Consider the following 16,892-nt stretch of genomic DNA (forward strand, 5'->3'; position numbering starts at 1 on the left):
AATCATGCTTACCCAGATTTACTTAATGCAATTATTGTCTTGCCCCACCCCCAGCTATAAATCCTAATCTTTTATTTAAAAATGTAAAGTATTATACATTGTATCTTTTAATACAAGGCACTGAAAACCCTTGTTGGACGAAGGTGGGTGTCCAGACAAAAATAGTATGGCAAGATTGTAGCAAGTAAGTGTGTGGCTTGGCAGTGGGTTGTCTACAAGTTTATGGTCTGTGCTTTGAAGACTTCCTGCTGCAGAAGATTTTCCTACCAGAAAACCAGGGACATACCTCCATAGCTACGTTAACTCATTCAATCATCTTCCCATTAGATTTATTTTCCTTTCCATCAGCGATTGCCTATCAAAGACTGATTCACTTTGAACTTTCCAAGTGCTGTCTCTTATGTGTTACATTGCTAAGTTTTGCTCTTGGGATCAATGCATGTATAGTCATCACATGATCACGCTTAATATTCTGATGGTTTTATTAACAAGTATATAATACATATATTGCATACTGTATATAGTATATGAGGACTGTACAGTACAAATTTATGTTCACAGTTTGACATGACAAAATGTCATTACTGAATTCCCATTGGACTACAGAGTAGAAACAGAGAAGGTACATTAAACATTCACATCTTTAGTAAGAAAGATTACCAAAATGTTTCAGTATTTGCAAGTATACTAATGCATGCTAAAAACCTTTACCCATTCAGTCTTATTAGCTTATAAAATATATTACACTTTATTAAAAATTTCTGCATAGTTTATACAAGTATTAAAGTACTGTAAATGTAATAATCCTGCTATAGTTGCAGGTATGGTTTAAGAGATGCTAAGCGGAAAGATTATTTTGACCCTCTAACACTAAGTACATAACAGCGGGGAAAAAAAGTGCTAGTATTTGTAAAACATATTATTGTAGCCCTCGTTTAATGCATGTAAAATGGCTTTGTAAATGTTATTATTTAAGTGAATTTGTGATCATTTAGAAACTGTTAACCTTGACCAAGAAGAGAATAAAGACAACTCTGAGCAACTTCATGTATGACAGCAATTCCTTCAAGATGACTGTATATTTTCAAACCAAATTATCTTAAAATCTTAGATCTTTGAGATTGTCTTTAAAACAATCTAATCAGGAATGATATACAGATATACAGTATCAGCAATAAAGTCAGATTCCACATTAGTGCAACACTGATAGTGCAGTGGGTGTTTAATAAAATACACATTTATATCTATAGTTCCCTATAAATCTGTCCCAAGGCTCTTGAAACTTCCATGTCTTTAGCATTTCCTTAGTTGAACGTAGTTACGCTAACGCCTTCTCCATACCTGGTGATTTAGAATGTTAATGCCCATTTATGATGTAGATTCACATTTTAGAACTCTAAAATATGATGGATTCAGCCTTAATTTTTCTGACTTCCCCAAGAAGACACTTGGACAATAATCAAAAGAAATTCTAACAGAATTTAAACAACACTAACTTCCCGTTTACAGATCATTTGCATCAATTTAAAATATTGCAATTAAAACCACCTTTGATAGTAACACAAGACATCATTAAAACCACATGTTCAAGGGCGTCTTATCTGGTATTTGAGGTCTTCCACAATAACAGCTAAAAATGTCTGAGACTAAATTTCTCAACTATCATAGTAAAATACAAATATATATAAAAAAGGAAAATAAATTTGGTTAAGAGCCAATTGGTAACTAAAGTATATAGACCAGCATGGGAACAGAGAATAGCTTCTCTGGGTTGCCTTTTCTTTCGGAGTTAAAATGGATCTGCTAATGAACTGTTAACACAACCTAAGCAAAATAAGTAGTCGTGTAATAGCCTTTGCAAGGTCTTGCTTGCTCTTTTGAACAAAATTTAAACATGCCATAACAAACACATCAAATTTCATGAGAACCTACGAAGCTTTCCCTTAACTGGACTCACACTCAAAGCTAACTACTCAAAGATGATCCATTCTACCCTTTCTTGCCTTTGTTCCCTACCTTCTATACAGGTTGGAACACATAATCAGGTTATCTCCATTAACCAAGAGTTCCTTGCATTCCAACTTGATTCTTCAGTGTGTTATGGAAGAACCACTTCTAGAAACAAACACTTTGGCATGAATGTGACTAAGCATTTACAGTTCAGACAATACCTACTTTCCCAAGAGCCATTTTTATCTTTCAATTCATGTCATAGTTGCAACAACACAAACAAAAAAAAGCCCAATTAGGATGTTTTAATATTCTAAACAAATTCCACAGTGCTTAGGAAAAAAAAAAAAAAAAGAAAAGAAGAAGAAAATCAAAACCAAGTGCCAAGAAGGTAACAAATTACTTTGCGTCTCTCAACTACACATCGTGTCAGCTGGTTCAGAGGGCTGATGAGTGGGATCTCTTAGGTGCACAGTCCCTACAACTCACTTTTATCAACATAGCGCCGTCAAAGAAAGCTCCCCATGTGATTTGCAGGCCTCCAGAATCACTCATTCACTGATGTTTTAAAAACAATTGAACCACGTTTTCCTCCCAGTTAAGGTTGTGTTGGATCCTGAGTTGTGCCTGGGCTGAATCTTCAGGATTCCATTCTTCTCTCTTCTCTTCCATCCTTTATCAAGGGGCGAAGGCGCATTTCCTTGGATGCACCCACATTTGACCACCGTTGCCCACTTTCTTCAAATTTAGGACCATGACATTTCTATGCATGAATTATTTTTATTGGCATTTAGACTATGGTGCTCAAAAGCCAGCTTTTGAAAACAAACAAACTTCCTCCAAATAATGGCGCTATTTATCTTTAACATAAACACGAGTCATTTTCAGCTTCTGATGGGATATTTGACAGCAACTGATTTCCAGCTCCTTAACAGTAAATGCTTGGGAATTTTTGAGCTATTAATATGTGAATCCCTGAACTGTGGTTTTCTCTATTTTTCAGAAATCTGTCCCCCGAATGAAGGTATGTGTGCTTTGTAACTAGTTATATTTACAAATAGTGTCACTCGGGTCTTAAATTGAATGAATCTACTACAGCGTTAGCAGAGATTTATGATATGCATCACAAACACAAATGACGGCCCACCTCGCACCTTACAGTTCACACAGAAAAGTTTCTGTATAAAAGCTGTGTGATTAATTTGATATGGGAATACAGCCACCACTCAATGTTTTCTCTGTTTGCAAAACAGCTGTGAGTACATTGGGTAAAAGAAAGGCCATCCATATTCTCATCTGATTTTTCTTACCATGACTGGGCAAGTATTTTTGTGTCCCTACTATCAAATCCTTGATGACCCACATTAAGGACATCGCAGGAATGGAGACAGGTGCACGGATAACCCCATCAGATGTGGCCCTGCTGTGGGCTTCTGCACAGCTGAACGCAGAGACAGAAGCTCCAGGAGGGCACTGCACAGCTGACCATACGATGAAACCTCACTGAACAAAAAGGCCCAGCCCAGGAGGAACGGCCAGCTTCCTCCTCGGCCCTCGCCGCCTCTCCCCCGATCGATGCCCCTTCATGAGGCCTCCGTGCCCTGCAAGTATAGCATCCAGCCTTGAACCAGCCGACATCACCCACCCACCTCGGCAGCTCTGGCTCATCCCCAGGGCTGGAAAGGCCTCCTGATTAGCTGCAGGCACAAAGGAGTGTAAGGGACTTAATTTAGACGAAGTGCTAAATCCAAGGGGACAAGCAGGATTTGTGGACAATAGATGAGTTGACTGTCCTACCTGAAATCTTGCTGCACTTCTGGGTAATCTGTGAAAAGCATCCACCCTTGTTGCTGGCGAGCACAAGATATGATCACAGGGCACAGAGGTATGGACGCCCCTGGCAAGGACTAGCAGGCTGGATACTGTATTTCTAATACATTTACTTTGACATTCTTTTGAGAAATACATGGAGGAAGCAACAATTGGTTATTTTAAGTTTACATGTTCCCTTGTTCTCATTACATTAAACGTATCTGTAAGAAGGGTTTGCTTAGCATCCCCGAAAAAAAAAAAAAAAAAGTGTTCACATTCTTTAGGTCTGACCCGTGGTAAGGAGAGGATTAGAGAATATCTACTACTGACCATATGGAAGTTTGAATGATATAAATTCAGAGATTCAGACCAGCTGAATCAAAATTAAAACGTACATGTAAAAAATGAGTTAGGTCACGGGAAGGAGGACAGAGAGAGAGAGCCGGGAGGGCGGGAGCCACGTGGAGGCAGGGGACGGAGGCCTTCAGACGAGCAGGTGGCGTTTCCTATGTAGGGCGAGGTGGTCGGAACGGGAGAAGCTGCGGTCACAGTCCGGACACTGGAAAGGTTTGATCCCAGTGTGTTTTCGGAAATGTCTTGTCAGTTCATCGGACCGAGCGAACTTCCATGTGCATCCTTCCCAGGTACATCTGTAGGGTTTTTCTCCTGCAAAAACGAAAGATGAAAGAGCTTCAAACAGCGAAGCTAGGATTTTTGAGCCCAAATTCTTGGCAAATCGTGTTTCTAAGGCAAGTCCATCTATTTGCTCCTCAAGAACACAGCAGCACAGAAATTTTCTTAATACTTAACTGGCCTCTGCCCCAAAAAAAAAGTGGGGGCGGGATTTTAAGAGTTCTTAAAGCATAAAGCCACTGAAACCCATTCTGAGGAGCTAACAGATAATTTTGGTTTTGCACTCAAGGGTAGGGATGAGTACCTTAGGGAACAGCTGGTCATCTGTACTTGTTTAATTTCCAAGTCTTAAACCCACTGAGGCTCTTAGTTATATGCAGTGCTAGTGTTTGTGGGATTTTCCTTACTATTTCAATTGTTTCCTAAAAATGGGAAGTCTCTCTCCACTGAAAAATCTGGCAGGGATTTCAGCATCTTCTCTTGTGTTTCATCACTGCAATCAGGCCTAAGCATAATGCTCTAATTCAGACATGCTGACGATACAGAAATTCCTCCCTACCCTGTCTCTCCAGCCCTGTCCCGTGGATAACGGTAACGTGCAGCTGAGGACCAGGGGACCCTGGGGCGACAACCTTTGGGAGAGCCAGGAGGAAGGCCCTTACAAGTGAAAAGGCCATGTGGCATTCTCACATGTTAACGGGCAAACGGGCATCACAAATTAGTTCCCACTTACTGTCCCTTGTTCTCTAGACATTTTAAGGATTGACATTCCTTGGTACTTCAACGAGATATTCAGAGTTGCATTGTCTGCTTTGCTTCACTGAATATAAATGCTGAGGTATTTTTCCTACATATAGATTGCTACTCACATATCCAGTGTCTTTTTCATCTTAGGTTGGAAGTGCGTGACATCTACCTGGAGGGTCCCATTAATGCCCTGGGGATGCTTTTACCGGTTTTCTTGGCATCGCCGACTGGCTGTTCCTCTGAACACAAGCTATCACCCCCAGTGCCCTCTGTAATTATACCGTGACAGAGCCCAAGAGCTCAGCTGTCCACGAGCCCATGTCCCCTCAGCTTTCTCTCTCCCCGGAAGTCACTGAAAACTTTACTTCCTCACTGCTGGCACTTTCCTTCTTTTCTCTTCCAAATCCTAGATTTTCCTTTTTTGTAAACATTCCTCACACAAATGACTTAGAACTCGAAAACCAACAAACACACTGCGTGCCAAGTTAAGGACCGCACAACTGCTGTCAAACTAGTTTTACACGAAGGGACTGAGGTCAGGGCAGCTAAGCACCAACACTGACTGCAGTGAGTCAGGTGGTGTAGAACGTTTGTGTATGGGTTCCCTAAGATGGTTTGCTTACAGAAGGTTCAAGAGCAAATGGAACATTTTTATGTTTTCTTCACCCATGTGATGATTTTTTCTAAGCTTTGGCTGCATGGTCTATAGTCAATACTGGACAGAAGAAAAAGACCTGAGAAAAAAATAAGGGCAGGCAACAGTATGGAAGTTCCCTCAGGTTTAGGAAAACACGAATCCCCCAAATATCTTTGCTTTACTTTTCTTTCCTTCAACAAGTCTTCCATTTGAATTCCATTTCTATAAGCCGCTATATTTGTTTGTTCTGCATCAAGAACTGGGTTTTGCCATTGCGAATCTGATCAAGTACAGCATTTCTTAAATACTGGCCTATATGAAGGCCACATCCTTGATAAGACAGGCCCCCGGTTAAGAGTACTTTTCCCTCTGTTCCAGCAGCCGTTCCATCCCTTTCTCTTTCCCTTAAACACAGAGTACAGAACTCCACTGCTACGGAGATAGCCCTGAATCTATTCTAACTTATTACAAGAATAAACCTTTCATCAGAAAGTTCACTTTTCAAGATGAGCAGAGATAATGTAGACAACTCTGCTAACTTTCAAGATGCCTGGAACAGTGATAACCTTTGGAAGCTAGACTGTTTGTTCTTAACCTTCCATGTTAGTATTTCTTAGAAGGAAAGACGAAGCGAGGCTCGTGTTTCTGATACCTGTGTGTGTTCTTCTGTGCGCTTTCAAGTGAGAGCTCTTAGTATACACCTTGTTGCATCCGTCGTAGTCACATCTGTGTATCCGCCGCTTCCTCTGGGTGTCCGGAGATTCCACAGGCAAAGGTCTCTTCCCTGGCTGCACAATGACCGAAGGGTGATTCCTACGAAAGCCAATTGTTAAATGTAAAATATTGAGTGAAAAGGCTCTTCCTTTTGCTCAGTCTACCAAAGGCATGAACGACACTAGGCAAAAACGAATGAACAAAAAAACCCAACAAAATAAATGAAAAGAAATTAGCTGATCAACCCAAGAAGCACTGCTATATTCAGTCAACAAACATGGAGTGAGCACCTACCATGAGCCAGGCACTGTGCTTGGCACCGGGACACAAAGATGAATAAAAACAGGGTTCCTGCCCTTGAGGAGCTCACACTCTAGGGGAGACAGACATGTAGATAAGTAATGACAGTAAGAAGGGTTAGGTGCTATGCTCGAGGGGAATGCCGGAGTGAGGAGAGCCTCTTCCCTCAGTGAAACGTTGCCTATTTATGGTATCTCGTGGTGCTAAGCAAGGCTGAGCACTGTAAACGTCTCTTCACAGGCGGCCCTGAATTCCATGACTGTTCCTTAGGGAAAAATGAAAAAGGTCAAATTCCTAAATCTCAGGCACCCTCCCCCCATATATGTTTTATCCTTTACATAACTGGTAATTAGCTTCTCTTAAAGATCACCAATTTACATTTGAGTTTCCTATTCTGGCTCTTCCAGGAAAAAAAAAAAAAAGAAAAGAAATAATAAGAGCTACGCAGCCTCAGCTCTGGCGGGACCTGGTGTGGACTTCCGGCGTCGGCTCACCTTTCCAGGGTGGGTCTGAAATCAAATCCTGTCAAACACCATTGCTCTAAACTTTCTCTTTTTCTCAAGGATTCTGGGGGAGAGGAGAGGCCGATGGGGAAGAGCTGGGGAGAGTCTGTAGAGGTTTCTCAGGCTTCCTCTGCTGATTTATGTCAGTGATTAAAAAATTCTAATCTCTTCATTTGCTTTCCTAGTGACTAATTACTTGATTAGTTACAAGCTTATGGAACTGGCTTCCAACAGTAATGAAAGACTCGTCTTCTAAATCAGAATCTAAAGTTCTTAAAATGTTCCAAATAACGCGAATTTTCTGTGCAAGTGTGGACAAGAAGGGAAACTGAGGAGTGTAAACACTTGTGAGAATAAAAAAGGATAATAATATTTAAAATAAAAATCAAAAGGGAGGTCCTAAAATGAAACTTGTTTTTATCTTGGTAAAATTCTGAATACATGTTCCCTTGTCGGTAACTTTTCTAGCCTTGCTAAGCAGTAAGTGGAAAAAGAATAAAAGGTGCATTGTTTTTAAGTGATTTCACTTAGTCCTCATGTCTATTAATAGCAAAGAAAACCGTCAGTTTCGAGTATCACTTTACCTTCCTCCCTTGATGTTTAGTGGGGGCAATACAGAAGGATAAAATAGCCAAGTTCAGATACATGGAGAGGTGAACATGAACTAGTGGGGGAAGGGCAGGGGGACAAGGACTTCAATTATACAGATGTACAAACAAATAGAGAAAGTGGAGAAGTGACAGGTCTACGGACACATATAGTTTTTATAGAGCTCAATTATTCATTTAAAATCCTTCAATAAAAAGAAAAGAGTTGTCAGTTTATTTTTAACTTTCAACCTTAATTCCATTGATTGAAACGTTTCATCTTCATTAAGAAAACTTCAAGAAATAAAATGCTGGGGGAAAAAGCTGAATGGTTAAATGTATCTTCTATGCCTCTGGGATACTGAGGGAGTAGGCGACTTCAGAAATCTCTCCCACTTATACGATTTTCTGGGTTGGGAATGTGTCTAACAGTTTCTCTGCACTAGTATGACTGCCTTTTCCAGCTCAGTGTGCATACAAAGGTACGTTAAAAGGCTGTGTGCTCGAACCTCAAATCCCGGCTCTGTCACTGTGAGTCCCCATGACCCCGGGGAAGGTATTAATGCTCCCTGTGCCTCCCTGTAGAATGGGGACGATGATAACGTGATGTTAGCAAGTTGTGCATAATGTATACAACACACTGCAGGAAACCATCTGCTCCAGATATAAACCTACTCAATGGTACTATTAATATTTTAGGGCTCAGAAACCCATTTGCAAACTTTGCCCCTACAGCTGCTGAATCTCAGGAAGGGTTGTTTTTTGCCATGTCCCAACACCAAGAAAGGAAATCTCTGTGCCAGCTGACGTCTACCTTGAGAGGCAGCATCATTCTGATGGTGGCTGATGACCCCATCCCTACAGAGCCAGATACTGGTCCAGGCAAGGGCTGGAGAGCAGGGTTTATAGATGTCACTTTTTATACTTCCCCACTCGTAAAGAGGTGGTTTGGGATCATTCAAGCCAAGAAATCAGAAGAGCTACTATCAGATACCTGGTCATTGTTTTGAGTTAAGCTGACCCCTCTTCAGTTTGCTATAATTCGCGTACAATTACATGGGGGAAATCTGATCCTCAAGCTCTCTGTTCTGAATACACTTCACATACGTAAAGATAGAAAAAAGGGAAGCTGACAGCCAAGTGAGTGCGTTTTCTGTTCCACCCTTGGTAAGGAAGGGTTTCAGAAGGCAAATATCACTGGGCCTGCCTCGTTGCTATGGTACTAGATGCCTGGTTTCAATGGATTCTTTCCTGGCTAGCTGGTTTCCTACGTGGGCTGCTACTGGGCACACTCCAGGACATCACTTCATCACATCCGGGAGAAAACTGCTTAAGGAGTACACGTCCCAGTGTGGCTACTCTGTTGAATTTCTTGAGGACCAAGATGCATTCTTAGGTCAGCATTAACATAAGCATATTACTCATTAATCATTAAAAGCCACTGTGCTTGAGATTATCAAAGAATATAAAGTAAGGGGGAAGAAAAGTATTTTCTTTTCAGTAGCAGAATACAGCCTTCAAGTATTTTTCTTCTGTAATGTTTTACAATGGAATTCATAATAACCTCGACTTTGGAATAACCCTTCTTCAGTCAATGGATTCCTCTCTCTGTGGGCATGTGGCTTTATTTAGTTTTATAGCATCTTTTCCATCACCTGTGCAGGAACAATGACACACGCAAGTCATGTTGCCGGTTACTTTGCCAGAGACACCTGGCATCATAAGAAAGGAGGTGGCTCAGCCTCCAAGATGTGTCTATTTTGGCTAGTCCTTCTGCGTTCCCTTTCATCTGACAGCAGGGGCAGGAGACACGGGTTAGATGTGGACAACGTGGCAGGAAGAGCAGTCATCCTGCGGCGGGAGGTCAAGCCCAGGCCCCCCGGTGTTCACAGTGTGACTATAAGGCAAGTTATCTAATGTCTTGGCTCATCAGGTCTCCATTTGCTCTGACTCCCACACGCTTGTTCTGGGGGAATGAAATAACTTCTTTGAGAACATTTGGGAAAGTTTTATGCAGGGGCGGGGAGGCAACTGTGAAAGGTAATGATGCACAAGTCCATCAGACACTCTCTCTCCCTGCTGATGTGGCTCGTCTTAGGATTCATTCTCTTCTTTGCCTATCAGGGAGTAAAGGACAACTCCTTCCTCCCCAGAAATAAGTATGATTTGGTACAATGGGCAATAACATGACCTACTATGAAGGCACATCTTCGGGTTGGCTGTGGATAGAACTAGAATATATTTTAAGTTCCAGAAAATAGCTGTTCAAAAGCCAGAGAATTCACATTCTGTTGCAGAATGAATGAGTTGTGTCAGGGAGAGGGGGAAAGATGCCGTAGAAAGGTGGGCAGAACAGGTTTCAAGCTGGAGAAAAGTGATATGGGAGGAAAAGGATGGAAGGGAGCTGGAGGAAACAATGATTACTGCCTCTGTACTAGGAAGCTGGTCATGAGATCCAAGCTCAAAAGAGCTGTAACATAAGACAATTACAAGAAAAATAGTTACAATCAATAATGAAAATAAAGAGGAAACAAGGCAAGAATAAGTGACAAGCCCAAGGTCATACATATGGTGGAGAGCAGAGCTGGGATCCAAGATGTCCAATCCAAAGGTCACCTTCTTAGCTACTACACACACAGTCTACAGTGCAATCACTGCTAGAAGGCAAGGATACCTGTTGTCGCAAACCCCGTCAGTGATGCTATTTAACTTTGTGTATGACGCTGTCACATTATAGCAAATGAGACCTGACACAAACTACTGTTCAGTGCTTGGACGTAGCCCAATACAGAAACCTTCCTACTGGATGGCAGTTCTAAGCAGACTGAACATTCCAAGGGCAGATGCGATTTTCAAACAGCAGAGATAGTGGGTTGCACCAACACTGAACTTCTCTGAGCTACATGAACGACTTTCTGTTGCCCCCACTATCCCCAGGCTTTTTTTTGGAGTGCCTTCTTTGGGGACTTCATAGAAACAGTATTAGAAGTGACAACAGGAAGGACGATGTATGTCCTATAAAGTTTTCATGATCCAACCTGAAGTAGAATTATCTAGAATGTCAAATTCAATCCATATTGGGATTAAGATTATGGGAAGACTATGTACAGTCTGAAAGGATAAAAAAGAAACATAAAACTGATTTGTGGGATGAGGTGGCAAAATCACGAGCGACCAATTGACTGCAAACTTGGCATAAATGTCATAAGGCAGTCCATACAGAGGCACGCATTGCCTTTGGGGATTTCCCATTTTTCCAGTGGCTGCCCCCTACTGTAAGGTGTCCCTGGCAAGCCACACCACACCCTGAGTTGGAAGACTATGCTTCCATTCCAGGTCCCAAGATGCACGCCGCTACCCAAATGCCTGGTGGACCTGAACATACTTACTCTTGCAACAGTGCTTGCGGGGGGGACACTGAGTTCATTAAAGGGGGTGACATTTCTTCAGGATAATAATCTGTCCTCTGTGGTTCAATCCCAGGTTCTATTTTAATTTTTTTCTGTAATATAGGCTTCTCATAGGATTCAATTACAGGTACTAAAAAATAAAAATAGAAAAGTCACTCCATGTGCAATTTACCAACTTCAGTTTTTAAAAGTTTGGTGCAAGCTTATATCTACAACGCTGACATGTGGGGTTATCTGTTTGCCTTTAGCAAAATCATAGCAGACACAAATCTGTGGGGGGTCGTTTCCCCTGACAACTATTCTGCCAGCAAGCGGGGTGCACTGGAAGCCGGACTTTGAGCACATCAGCGCCCACAAGGGTCTTCTTTAGGAATTTGGGTTCTCTCCTTTTAACCCCATAGTCTTCTGCTCCCAAACAGCCAGTAAACAAGGCGGCTTTTAGCCACCATTAGTTACCACCCCGACCAAAGGCCTTTATTAACTAAATGTCTTTTTTGGTTGGCATTCAATGAACCAATATAGAAGTCAGGATTTTTACTCTCTCAAAGTCGACAATTACGCAGCGAAAGTAATCATTTCGTGGCATTCATTAAACAGCCTGATTCCTCAGAGCTCTTCCAGTATCAACACTTGTCCCCCACCCCCAACAAAAAGGAAACGCCAGGCAGGCAGGCTCTGAGAGGGATGGCTCTTTGAAGAGTAGGGGGGTGCTGGTCTCTGCCTCCTCTGTGGCCCTGCAGAGCCCACTGGTGGGGACCCCGACGCTAGGCGGAGGCCGTGGAGCTGTCCCCAGGGGCGTTTACCTTGCATGCTGCTATTTGAGTTTTCCATGTCCTCCGACAAGGACACCATGAGCGGCTGCTGGAGGTGGCTGGTGTACATGAAGGGGACCGGCTGCACCACGACGGGCTGGATGACAGGCAGGATCCCGGGGCTGCGGATGCCGTGCCGGGACAGGGCGGCAGCCATCACCGGGGGCATGGACAGCGGCACGCCGAAGGACTGCACGCCCGGGGGAGGCGGCGAGTACTTCTTCATGGGTGGGCTGGAAGAAGGCATGCTCAGGCCGGGCGAGGCTCTCCGGTGCGAGGGCTGGAACTTCAGCGAGGAAGGAGAATTCCCCGCAGAGGGTGGCGAACTCCGCTTGTTCACGGTCAGGTCCACTGGTTCCATCTGCATCCCGTGAGACAGGGCCTCCGGGGTCTGGAAGAACTTGTCAGGTAACGGTGTGGAGTAGATGACTCCGTACTTGTTGGACTTCATTGACTCCATGTAATTAGATGGGTAAGACTATTGGGAAGAAGAAACAGAAACGTACAAGCAGTGACACAGGTGCACTGGCCTGAAATGTGAACTAACGTGAACGTGTACAGGATGGCACTCTCTGTTACATGGGCCTCTGTAAGCAGTTTACATTTAGATATATAGTGACCCTTGCAAATGCTAGGAGGGGGCTAGTCCAGTAAATGCTAAGGTTAATGAGATAACCGTGAAAAACCTCAACTTTAATTGTAAGATGATTCCCATGTCAAATGTTAAGGTTGCCGGGGATACCCGGCAAAATTCTGAAACAAGTTATAAACAGAAGACTTGTGGGCTGTTATTGGGAGAAGTCGGTTTTGGGGTTCGCCAACAGCCAGCCAAACCAATGCACCTCATTGCCTGGCCGATGGGGCTTCTGGGTTGGCAGGAAATGCTCTCTGTCCTTCACCTGAGCAGCAGGGCATTTACAGTCTGACGAGACACTTGTGTCTAATATGGAGGACCAGAGCTGCATAGTAGTACCTTCAGCGGGGTCTGAGCTGCTGCCCATGCGTGGCTAGGGGAACTGGGGTGGGCTGGGTTAGCACTAAAAGCCCCACGTCCCAGGAGGCATGGCAGTCTTAGGCAATCAGGATGGTCAGTCATTCTCCCCCTACAGCCTGAAGGCCAGTCCCCATAGTGTCATTATATCCTTGGCCCCAAGTCATTCAATAGTCTTATTCCAACAGTTTGAATGAAACTATAGAAGGTAACTTGATTTCCAAATTTGTGCATGACACAGGACAGTAAAAAACAGCTAATATGACACAAATGAGATCACAAGGTTCTTGAAGTGACTTTGACTTGCACACAAACCAAGAGTGTCTGCACCTCTATACCTTGCTCCCCCCTCATCAAAATGGTCTATTTCCTCCAAAACTAACATCTGTCTCACAACTGGCCTAATTTATCTTTAAATACCTTTCTCTCTTATGGATTCAGAATAATGGAATACTACCAGCTTTAAATACAAATCAATCATAATCATTGAATACTATGGATGTGGTCCTTGGCCAGAGAATTCACTAGAGTTCCTTTAAAAAATTTTTTAAAGTGTATTTATTGATTTTTGAGACAGAGAGAAAAAGAGAGAGAGATAGCACCAGCTGAGAGGAGGGACAGAGAGAGAGAGAATCCCAAGCAGGCTCCACACCATCAGCACAGAGCCCGACACAGAGCTCGATCTCACGAACCACGAGATCACTACCTGAGCTGAGATCAAGAGTCAGACACTTAAGCGACTGAGCCACCCAGGCGTCCCCCCCACTAGAATTACTTCTATTCCTTAATTAAACTTGAAAAAAACCATTTGTTGTAGGATGCTTTTTGAAAAATCAAACTCAATATAAGCTATGTTCTTTACTCGTAAATCGTTTAGGGAAACAAAGTTTTTGTGATAACGTGTCAAGTCTATCTGCACAAAACTACTTGTATTTGAATATCTTGTAGTGAAAGTGATAAGCAACATGCTACATCTCTCTTTCAGATCTAAAAGCCTATGCATTCCAGATTCTGAGGCAATACTAATTCATGATGCAACCAAGAAAACCCACCAATGGAGCTTAATTAAATGCATGATAAATTTCTGGGCTACCCTAGTCCTCCAGTGGCCACTATTGTGAGTTATAAATAATTGCGGGCCAGCAGTGGTTTCTTACTGGGGTCACTACTGAGATCACATCCTTTCCTCTCTGGGCCTCCATGAGTGAATCTCCACCTGGCTGTGCATCAGAATCCCTGAGCTGCTTCTCAAACTCCCTTCTCCGGGGCACGGGGCACACTAGGCCTCAGGGTCAGGGAGTATGGGACCAAGCCGCATGTCTTTATCAGGTTTCGAAGTCAGTTTCTCATCGTTAAGCTTATGTGTTTTGTTGTTCTGTCCTTTCTTTATCTTGCCAACATAATCTCTATAATCTGCTGGGGCAGTGACTCCTGCAGTTTGGTGCATGTCTCTGGTGGTACCGAAGATACTAGTGATAGTATACACAAAAAATACACAGTGCTTTAAAATGGTTATGTGTTTATTTAAATGCACAAGAAGAAACCTTTTTTTTTACAGTAGTGATATAAACTTCCTTTTCAAAATAAATTTATTACATTAAAAAAGCAATACTACAGAAGAGGGCAAGAAAAAGTACTAAATACTAGAAGCGCAGGGGCCATGAGGAAACACTGTCAAGGTGACATTGAACACCCACATCTCAGGAGGTTGAGAGGTTAAAATTAAAATTGGATTCAGTGAGCTAAGGAGCTTAACACACACTGTGGTGCTCGAGGTCCCTTCTCTTTCTAGACAAGGAGTGGCACTATTACAGATTTAAACTTCCCAATCAGGGCTTCTCAAACTTTACTGTGCACGAAGTCACCAGCCGATCTCGTTAAAATGCAGATTCTGAGTTTCTGGGGAGTGGCCCTAGGTGCATAGACCCTTTTTGAACAGCACAGCTGTAAATGATAAAGAGATACAGAATAAAACTACTAATGTTTAGTATTAAAATTTGGTAAATCATTCAAATACAATTTAAGAGGGGATAGAATTTTCACTATTAGTACTGCTTAAACAAGGATGTTGAAGGATATACAATCAGGAAATGCAAAATATATAAATGGTTGGGGGTTTTAAAAGTTTTTTTAATGTTTGTTAATTTTTGAGAAAGAGAGAGAAAGACAGAGCATAAGCAGTGGTTGGGCAGAGAGAGAGGGAGACAGAATTGGCAGCAGGCTCCAGGCTCTGAGCCATCAGCACAGAGCCCGTTGCGGGGCTCAAACTCAGGAGCCTTTGAGCTGTGAGATCATGACCTGAGCCGAAGTCAGACAGACGCTTAACCGACTGAGCCACCCAGACGCCCCTATAAATGGTTGTTTTTAAAGACAGCTTTGATTTCTGTATCGATTCAAAAGGGGGAAAGACTATTTCTACCTTTCCTTAGAACCCGGCACACCTAAGTACACCACAAGGTGAGAGACCCAAACATATAGCCATAATAATATGAAATCTGTTTAATTTAAATATTATTAAAACAGGGAATGTGAAAAGGTACAGATTCACTAACAACAAAAAATGTCTAATATGTGCAATAAGGGTTTAAGAAGTAATTAAATACGGGGGGTGGGGGGGATGATTTCTGCAGGTTCTAAAGGTTAACTCGCTTTCTATAAATCTCAAAAGGGCAAAAGTTCTGGTATTAGAAACAAAAATTTGGAAAATGGAAAGCAGCGTTTTCCCAATTGTTTGTACTCACCAAAATGTAGCTGCTCCCTTATTTTCAGCCCTATTCTTCAAAGACCTCCCTATGACCTAGATTTTAATGCCAAGTTATTGGCAGTTAAATAGAAAGCAAAATGAGGACACACTTACTGCTGTCACTGCTGGATTTTTCTAACTGTGGGGTGAGTTTAAGGAAAGTAGGAATTTAGAACCTGGGAGATTTGCAAATTTAATAACGTTCTCAGGTTTCACAAGCCATAAAGAAAGAGAAAGCCACACATAAAGCCAAGTTTTAGAAACATTATGCACATTTCTGCTGAGTGTGCTCTCCAGTGAATGTCCCCTCCACCCCGGACCCCCATTCCGATGTGAGGGGCGGTGTTTGCAAGTCTACCAGGCCAAAAAGAAGGGAGACCCATTTGGATACATAACAGAGTACACAATTAACTATCTCCAGTCTGACCGCCCTGTAAAAAGGTTAAGAAATGCGGTTTCTCAAACCATCTCACTAGAAAGGTCCATAGCAATGTTTATCAGAACCTTCTGCAAAACGCGTTTGCTCTAATTATTTGGGTGGAGCGCACACAAGCTACTACAATCGGCCTGCAGCGATCTGGTTCCCCCGCAGCTTAAGGACCCATCCAGGGCTTGGGGCGGGTGTAAGGCTTGGCTGAGTACACCCTGGTAATCGTTGCTTCCGCTCTGGTCCAGACCTTGCCAGTCTTCTAACAAAGCAGTGAAATAAATGCCGCACTAGCCCCACATCCAAATCAGAGGCAAGTGCTGATGAAGCAGAAAAGGCTCCATGGGCCACGGACGGACACCCAGCGCCCGGGTGCGGGCTGCTCACGCGAGGCGGCCTGGAGCGGAGCAGCATGCAGACAAGACTCCGGCAAGGCTCTCCGGGACCTTCCGGCCCTCCCTAGCGGTGGGCGTGGGCTGCTTTCCGAGTTGTAACAGACATTCACGCGTTCAACCCGCACACCACGTGTAACTCATTTGTGGATCGCTTCCTCTCATTACAACGTGAGATAAGGGCCTAGCCTGGGTGCTCACAAACACTTGATGAATGAATGAAGTGAATTAATG

At 42.9% G+C, this 16,892-nt stretch overlaps 1 protein-coding gene across 1 annotated transcript in view; it reads right to left on the minus strand.

Annotated features, from left to right (window-relative positions):
* Positions 1-458: 458 nt before the first annotated feature.
* Positions 459-16,892, minus strand: part of KLF3 (Kruppel like factor 3) — a 34,345-nt gene continuing 17,911 nt past the window's right edge. The window contains exons 3-6 of the mRNA XM_029947419.1: positions 12,097-12,583; positions 11,273-11,423; positions 6,432-6,592; positions 459-4,428 (exon numbers count right to left, since the gene is read on the minus strand). Of these exons, the coding sequence (XP_029803279.1) occupies positions 4,247-4,428; positions 6,432-6,592; positions 11,273-11,423; positions 12,097-12,583 (981 nt within the window). The 3' untranslated portion in view covers positions 459-4,246. The remainder of the gene's footprint in view (positions 4,429-6,431; positions 6,593-11,272; positions 11,424-12,096; positions 12,584-16,892) is intronic.

The sequence above is a fragment of the Suricata suricatta genome, chromosome 1 (genome assembly GCF_006229205.1).
Source record: "Suricata suricatta isolate VVHF042 chromosome 1, meerkat_22Aug2017_6uvM2_HiC, whole genome shotgun sequence".
NCBI classification, from domain to species: domain Eukaryota; kingdom Metazoa; phylum Chordata; class Mammalia; order Carnivora; family Herpestidae; genus Suricata; species Suricata suricatta.